This window comes from Mus caroli, chromosome 11, assembly GCF_900094665.2.
Source record: "Mus caroli chromosome 11, CAROLI_EIJ_v1.1, whole genome shotgun sequence".
NCBI classification, from domain to species: domain Eukaryota; kingdom Metazoa; phylum Chordata; class Mammalia; order Rodentia; family Muridae; genus Mus; species Mus caroli.
In genome coordinates, this window is record NC_034580.1 from 112067327 (window position 1) to 112075783 (window position 8457).

The 8457-nt window shown below is 57.3% G+C and overlaps 2 protein-coding genes across 2 annotated transcripts in view; one reads left to right on the top strand and one right to left on the bottom strand.

Annotated features, from left to right (window-relative positions):
* Cdk3 (cyclin dependent kinase 3) overlaps positions 1-3951 on the top strand; it is a 4316-nt gene extending 365 nt beyond the window's left edge. The window contains 7 exon segments of the mRNA XM_021177929.1: positions 210-287; positions 361-371; positions 374-480; positions 570-740; positions 831-932; positions 1835-2038; positions 3512-3951. Coding sequence (XP_021033588.1) covers positions 210-287; positions 361-371; positions 374-480; positions 570-740; positions 831-932; positions 1835-2038; positions 3512-3634 — 796 coding nt within the window. The 3' untranslated portion in view covers positions 3635-3951.
* A 464-nt stretch (positions 3952-4415) lies between these two features.
* Evpl (envoplakin) overlaps positions 4416-8457 on the bottom strand; it is a 17563-nt gene continuing 13521 nt past the window's right edge. The window contains exon 22 of the mRNA XM_021177821.2: positions 4416-8058. Coding sequence (XP_021033480.1) covers positions 4612-8058 — 3447 coding nt within the window. The 3' untranslated portion in view covers positions 4416-4611. The remainder of the gene's footprint in view (positions 8059-8457) is intronic.

Genomic DNA, 8457 nt, shown 5'->3' on the forward strand with positions numbered 1-8457 from the left:
CCACTGGCTCCTGATGGGGTAAGCAATAAAGCTTGTGCTGCAGAAGATTCCGGTTGCCCTGAGCGTGTTCTTACCAGGGGACACAAAAGCGCGGGCAATAGTGGACAGGCCTCCTGTACAGAAATGGAACACAGCAGTAAGGTGCACAGGCATGCACCCCGGCCAGAAGTGACTCCCTGTGCCCACTGGTGCTGCATCCTTTCCTACAGGGAGGCCGAGGGGGTTCCCAGCACTGCCGTCAGGGAGATCTCACTGCTGAAAGAACTGAAGCACCCCAATATTATCAAGTGAGCTGGGAAAGGAAGTGGGGGTGGGTGGGACCCCAAATGCCGTATCCTGAGACTGACCCCTCCCTGGCAGGCTGCTGGATGTGGTCATAGAGAGAAGAAACTGTATATGGTGTTTGAGTTCCTCACTCAGGACCTGAAGAAGCACATGGATTCCTCCCCCACCTCAGAGCTCCCTCTGCCCCTTGTCAAGGTGCCCAGGGGGAAAGTGACAGGGAAAGCCACACCCAGACTCCTGCCAGCCACATCCTGCTCCATGGCATTTCTTGGTCATTTCCACAGAGCTACCTCTCGCAGCTGCTGGAAGGGGTGAATTTCTGCCACTCCCACCGGGTCATTCATCGAGACCTGAAGCCGCAGAACCTGCTCCTCGATGGGCTTGGGACCATCAAACTGGCCGACTTTGGACTGGCGCGGGCCTTCGGGGTTCCCCTGCGCACCTACACCCACGAGGTAGTGGAGGGCAGGGGAGGAGAGGGACAGCCATACGGCATCACTGGCGAACTCAGCCACCATGAAGGATGCTGGTTCTTGTCCCCACAGGTGGTGACCCTGTGGTACCGTGCCCCTGAGATCCTCTTGGGCAGCAAGTTTTATTCAACAGCTGTGGACATCTGGAGCATTGGCTGCATCTTTGCAGAGATGGTAGAGGGGACAAGCTGGGCCGGGGGTGTCTCTCAGTGGCAGCGTGGTCGCCTAAGCTGGTGACGGCCATGGCTTTCAAGACTGCCACAAAAAACAGAAACAGACTTTGAGCTGGTGACCAGGGAGATGGCTTAGTGGGTAAAAGTACTTGCTACCCAGCCTGACAACCTGAGTTTGATCCCTAGAACCATCATGGTGGAAGGAGAGAACCAAAACTCTCACCTGACTGCTGCCACACATGCACAGTGACACACTCGTGTGTGTGCGTGCACACACACACACACTAAATCAATAAATGTAAAACAAAAAAATATAAACCAACAAATTTGAGCTAGGCATCGTAGCACATGCCGGTCATCCTAGCATTTGGAAAGACAGGACAATATCGAGTTTAAGGCCGGCCTCAAACACAAGGGCTAAGAATGCAGCTCAAGGATAGAACACGTGTCTAGCATAAACAATAACAACAGAAACAGGAGTTATGGGGGAAGGGGGTGCACTGAGGCAGGAGGATCTCCTGTAGGTCAAGGCCAGCCTGGCAGCCCACCAGGAACCTACTGCAGCTAATACTTGTATTAGAGGTGGGTTGAGGAGTGTATGGGGCTGGCTGGGGAGGCAAGCCTTGTTCTAGAAAAGATGAGAATTTTAACATAGCCCTGGGAAAGACATCTTTATTGTTTATTGTGAGACAAGGCCTCACCATGGAACTTTGGCTGGCCTAGAACTCACTGTGTAGACCAGGCTGGCTTTGAACTAACTCATAGAGATCCACCTTCCTGTCTCAAGAGTACTGGGATGAAAGGTGTGCACCAACACACCCATCTTGTGAATGATGCCCCTTCCCGTGTCTGTACCATCTATCACTAGAGTCATACAGAGCACACCCTTCTCTCCTGCTCCAGGTGACTGGCAAAGCTCTGTTTCCGGGTGATTCAGAGATTGACCAGCTCTTTCGGATCTTTCGCACCCTGGGGACCCCCAGTGAAGCCACATGGCCCGGAGTCTCCCAGATGCCTGACTATCAGAGTAGCTTCCCCAAATGGAACAGGAAGGGGCTGGAGGAAATCGTGCCTAGTCTGGGACCAGAAGGCAAGGACCTGCTCCTGGTAGGTACCAATAAACAAGGACCTAGCAGCAGCAGCAGGTCCCCTGTTTCAAGCCACCCTCTTATGTAACTAGCCAAGTGAGACTGGACTCCTCTGACCTTTGTAAACACTTGGCTTGTCTCTTGGCTCTCCTGATAAATCCAATGTCCACTTTCTCTTTCGAAACTCCTCAAAAGTAGTTAGCTTTGGCCTTGTGCCCTGGCTGTTGTCTTGTGTCTGACTCTCTTGTGGGTTTCCTGCCCCATCTGGGTGGAGCAGTTCTCTGAGCAGAGGCCACACCTCCTCCTGCCTCAGTGTCCCCCATAGCACCTCTCTCACAGGTCAGTCTCCACATAGGACTGGCTGTGCAGGGCAGCTCTTCCCTACCTGTGGACCACTGGCTCCCTACTGATGCTTCAGCTGCCTCTTGGGCCTCAGAGCCAGCCCTGTTTGCTCACAAGCCTGATGTCCCCATTTCTGTGTTTGCCCACGCTGGGCCAGGGAAGAAAGGGCAGGGCCTCCATCGAGGCCAAAGTGACCTCACCGGAAGGCTGTGTGTGCTGCCTAGCAACCTAGGATGGCAGGCACTTCCTGCTAAAGCCACTTTTCCTTCAAATGCTGTTTCCTGGCACCCTGCCTGGGTTATGTGTGTGACTACAGAGAGTGAGCCGCACAGGCCTGCCCTTAGGCTGTTAGCTCCTCCTCCACTTGCTCGTCTATCCTGCCCCACCGCAAGTGCGCACTCTTTGGACAGGGTTAGGGACTGCTGCTTACCATGAAACATCTGTTCTCAAGCAGGAGCAGGTGGAACCATGAATCACAGGCCTGGACTCAAAACTAACTGTTTAACCTCAGTTCTGGAAGCATCCAGACCTGGCTTAAAAGCTGGGAAACTCAGGCTAAGATGGTTCAGTTGGCAACGTGCTTGCCATTTAAACATGAGAGCTTGGCTTCAGATCTGCAGAACCACACAAAGCCTGGGGGTAGAGTGGCTCAGTGGGTAAGGCTCCTGAGGCCCAGTCATGGTACCTAGAGCTGAACACAGAAGCAGGAGTCTGTAACTTCACTGCTCCAAGGGCAGGATGGGGGCCTGAGACAGGGGGAATCCCTGGAGCTCACAGGCCAGCTAGCCTGGCCTATGCAGTGCTGGCAAACAAAGAGGCCCTGTTTGGGGGCTGGAGAGATGGCTGCTCTTGCAGAGTTCAGTTCCCAGCACCCACACCAGGAGTCTCATAGTCAACTCTAACTCCAGTTGGGGGGGGGGGGGGGGGCCGGGGGACCTGATGCTTCTGCCTGCGTGTGCGCATGCGCACACACACACACACACACACACACACACACACACACACAGCTAAGAGGCAGGCAGCGGCTTCACAAAGTTCTGGGGTTAAGCAGCCTTTCAGGGGCATGGCTCTCCCTCCCCCTGGGACCTGTTGAAGGGACTTCCTCTCTACCCTAATTTCACCCAACAATCTCTCGTCCTTACCCCCCCAGCAACTCCTGCAGTACGACCCCAGCCAGCGGATCTCGGCCAAGACTGCCCTGGCCCATCCCTACTTCTCTCCTGGGCACTCCCTAGCACCCCAACAATGTACAGCGGGGCGTTCCTCCCGCTGAGAACACGCATGTGGGGCCTACCACCTCACACCCTCGCCAGCTGCCTCCCTCCCTTTCTGACTTTCTGGGGAAGAACAGACCCTGAGGGGCTTGGGTTCATGTCGTCTACAGGTTGGCAAGTTCCTGTATTGTTTGTTGGATTTAATGGAGCACTTTCGAAAGGCATGCAGGTGCTCCCTGCTTGGGGGGAGGGCGCAGAACTCCTCCGACTGACGCCAGACATAGGTGTCAGGTTAGATAAGAGACCCTAGCCCTTCGCCTTCACTGCGCAGCTGCAGAGCATGGCCCCTGAGAGAGCGTGCCCTCTGCTGGTCTTTTGGTTTAGGCTATTGGGAGAGTTGAATTCCAGGTCAGAGGACCTAGTTAAAGGGGAGGAGGGGCAGGGCAGGTCTCTGATCCTAAGATCAGAGTTTACAACACCTGAGGGTGTTCTAAGTAGGCACGTCATCAAAAATAGGCAGTTGATGTCCTTCTGTGTGACACACGGAAAATAAATGTAACTTGTTCCTGAGTTTTTGGTGTCAATCTTCGTATGAGGGACATGGTCTGACAACAAAGGGAAGCTCTCGACAGAGGGCTAGAGACAGTTCTGGCAGGAACTGAGGGGCTATGGGGCTTCCAGGGTCTCCTTTCATGACCTCCTGTTTCTCAGGCAGGTGAGCTGGGCACATCTACCCCACACAACACATACTTTTGGGGGGAAAATCCCCAAGCAGTACTGCTTCTGGGTTCACACCCCAGACACACCGACCCTGCAACCCCAAATGAGAGGAGACTCGGCACCGAGATAATTCATTTATTAGAAGCACGGGGTGGGGAGGAACAACGGAGCTTCCCATATTTGGGGACAGAGCCCAACACCACAAACGATTGCTCAGTGAGGTGGACACTCAGGAGGAGGACCCGCTGCCTCAGATTACGCAGCTCCAGGGCAAGGCGACGTGTGCATTCTCTCTCCCCCTCTGCAGAGCCCCTCATCAACGCACACAGGATCGCGGCAGGGTGGGGGAGGCCGCGCGGTAGCAGCGATAGCCTTCTAGCATGGCGGGGAGCAGTAGTAGGCCACTTAGTGGATCTTTGCGGCAGCGCCCCATGGCCTCCTTGTAGCTCAGCCTCTCCTTGGTGATGGGGTCTGTCAGATCCTTCTCGTAGCCGGATTCATCTTGCAGGAGCTGGCCCAGGTCTTCGCTGATCATCCCGCAGAGCACAGCCTGAGAGACGGGGATGCGTCCCGTCCTCTTGGGGTCAATGAGGCCCCCAGTCAGGTGCTGTACCAGCAGGTGGGGAAGCACGCTTTCCTGGGGCATCCAGCCCTTCTGGATGGCCTCACCCACCGACAGCCTCTTCCTGGTGACGGGGTCCTCGATGCCGGTGAAGGCCTTCTGAGCGTTGAGCAGTCGTTGAGTGGAGGTGTTCTCAATGAGTCCCCGCTCCACTGCCTTGTGTACGGAGTACCGTTCTCGGCTAAGAAGGTCAACAATGCCTCCCGTGGCTGCCTGGGCCTCCAACAGCTTCTGCCCAGTGATAGGATCCAGCATGTTCTTGGCCACAGCTGCCTTGATGCTACACTTGTTGTCTGTGGTTGTATCGTAGATCCCCGCGATGGGGAAGCTATCCTCAGTGAGCCCAAAAGAGAGGCCTGGGGAGAAGAAGCCGGTACTCTGGGGGCCTGGGGAACAGACTGGAGACTTGGAGATGATGGACCCAATGGAGAGTGAAGAACTCGGCTTGGTCTCCCCTGCCACAAGCAGGGCAAACTCGGAGATGGGGAGGCGGCCATCTTTGTACCTGTGGTACTCCTCTTTGGAGATGCGGCGGCAGCGGAGGGCGGCCTCGATGGAGTATTGCTTCCCGCTCTTGCGGTCCAGGAGCACAGACTCCTCCCCGCAGGGGCTGGAGGTCGTGACTTCTTCCCAGTCACACTCCAGCTCCTGCAGCTGGAGGTACTGGCCTCTGTCAATGACACCCCTCTTGTAGGCCTCGTAAGGAGACATGTCATTGCCGGTCTCCGGTTCCAAGATGCAGATCTTGGTGGAGAGGTTGGTCTCCCGGGTCTGGGTCTCCTGGTTGAGCTCCTCCCGGCTCACCTTGGTGTGCAGGTCCCTGAGGGTCCTCTCTTTCTCGTAGATCTTGTCCTTTTCCTGGAGAATGGCAGCCTCGAGGTGCGTGACGGCCTGGCTCCGCTGGGCGGCCTTCTGGCGCTCGCTCTCCGTCTTCTGGCTAAGCAGCCTCCCCTCCTCCTGTAGCTGCAGGGCTTTCTGCTGTTTCTGCTGCTCCAGCTCCCGCAGCTGTCTCTGCAGCCGCCCGCAGTCCTGGCTAGCCTGGTCCCGGGCCCTCTGGAGCTCAGCTTCCTCGCGGGACCAGGACCTCCTCAGAGCCTCGGCTCGGTCGATCCGCTCCTGCAAGCTCCGGACATCCTCCTCCCGGCCCTTGCGCGCTGCGCGCTCCCGGTTAAGGATCTCCCACACTCGGGCCCTCTCGCCCTCCAGCACCGGGTCCTTCTCGACCCTGATCACTTCCTTATATATGGTCTTCTCCTGTGATTTAGTTTTCTGGAGGAGGTCGACCTGAACCTGCAGACCCTGGCACTCCCGGTGCAGCTCGGTCACGCGGTTCTTCTCCTGATCCAGCTCGCGCCGCAGAGCTTCCGTAGACCTCTCCAGGTCGGGATCCTTCTCCAACTTGACCACTTCCTCCATGATGATCTTTTCCTGTAGGGCAGGGGGCCGCTTCTCCAGCTCCTGGATCTTCAGGGTCAGTTGCCGCAGCTCCCTTTCGGCGGCCAGCTTCTTGCTGCGGTCCTCCTCGAAGCTGAGCCTGGCCTCCTCCTCCTCAACTCTGGCGCCCAGCTGCCGCACCTCCAGCTCCAGCTGCCGCCGGCGCCCCACCTCCTCATCCAAGCTGCGGCTCAGCCGGCTGTGCTCCTCGCGAAGCTTCGGGTCCTTCTGGGTGACCACCACCTCCTGCACCACGATCTGCTCCTCGGGCCGCCTCCTCTCTAGCAGCAGCAACTTGTTCTGCAGCTCGTACACAGCATCCTCCGTGGCTCGCCTCCTCTGGACAGCCTCCCGCACCTCCTGCCGAAGCCTCTCGGCCTCCTTCTCCAGCACCGGATCCTTCTCGTGCCGCACGACTTCTTTGCTCACCATCTTGGTCTCCACCTTGGACCTTTCCCGCTTCCACTCATCGCGCTCGCCCTGGAGCCGGATGAGCTGCTCCTGAGAGCGCCCGTTGGTGTTGACCAGTTCGTTGAGCTGAGCCTTGAGACGGTCGATCTCCCGCAGCACCTCTGGGTTCTTCTCGTGCCTCACCACCTCCTGAGTCACCTCCTTATATTCCACCACGGGCTTCTGAGCCCGCAGGACCTCCAGCTCAGGCAGCAGCTTCTCTACCTCCTGTTCCACGCCGCTCTTCTTGCTGCCTGTCTCCTGCAGCTGGGCCCGGAGCCTCCGGATCTCCTGCTCTGTCTCCGGGAGCACCTGGAAGATCTCGCTGACTCGCTCCTGCAGCTGCACCTTGGGCTTCTGCTTTTCCACCACCCTGTACTTCTCCTGCAGCTCCTGCAGTTCCCTGGCCAAGGCGACGTTGTTGTTCTTCTCCTCCTCTAGGAGGCTTCTCAGCCTGGAAGCTTCCTTGAGAAGGCCCGGGTCCTGCTCTACCTTCTTCACCTCCTTCACAATGACCTTGGGCTCCACTGAGCTGATCGCCTGCTCCAGGTCTTTGATGCGAGCCTGTATCTTGGCAACAGTTTCCTTCGCCCCCTTCCTCCGTGCAGCATCTTCCTCGATCTGGAGCCTCAGAGTCTGGGCCGCCTTAACCATTTCCAGATCCTTCTCCACCTTAACCACCTCCTTCACCACGACCTTCTCCTTCACGTTCATCTCCTTCTGCTCCAGGGCTAGCAGCTCGTCCTTCAGCTCTTCCAGCCTGGCTGCGAGGATACTGTTCTCCCCATGCAACCGTTGCATCTCACTGTGGAGCTGGGTAACCTGGCTGTCCAGGCCAGGGTCCCTCTCGATTTGGGTGACCTCTTTGGTCAGCAGGTGAGGTTGCATGGTCTTCCTCTTGCCCTCCAAGTGGACAACCTTCTGGGCCACCACCTCCAGCTCGGCCTGCAGGCGGGCTCGCCTCTTGCCCTCTTCCTCCACCTGGGATGCTGCCCTAGACAGGTTACTCTCCAGCTGGGGGTCCCGGTAGAATTCCACCACTTCCTTCTCCTCCAGCCGTGCCACAGGCTGCTGGGTCCTCAGCTGCAGCAGCCGCTGCCTCTGCTCCTCCAGTTCACGCTGCACCTCAGCCACCCGCTTCCTCTCTTCCTCAAGCTGGGTCTTCAGGACCTCTGACTCTGCCGTCCTTGCGTGTGCCGGACTCCCAGATCCCTGTCTTGCGCTGTGGATGGCTTGGATGTCCTCATCAAGTTCCTTCTGTAGGTGACCGGGAAAGAGAGAGACAGTCCTGGGGTGAGCAGAGAGAACACTGGAGCCCCATTTTTCTGCACCCCACCCCTGAGGTCAGAGATCCCAGCCTGCTGTCTTAAACTTCCCGGTAGATCCTGGGCAACGGAGCTGAAGACTTGGGATACTTGAACAGGGGATTCGGAAGAGATCACTCAGATGCTATCAGGATACAAAGCAGGGTCTGGGTATCCCCAGCCCCGCCCCCTGGGGGACTGCTAACCTTCTCCAGTAGATACTGAAAAAATGGCTCGGGATAAGAAAAGCTGGCAAAGCCGGGCGTGGTGGCGCACGCCTTTAATCCCAGCACTCGGGAGGCAGAGGCAGGCGGATTTCTGAGTTCGAGGCCAGCCTGGTCTACAAAGTGAG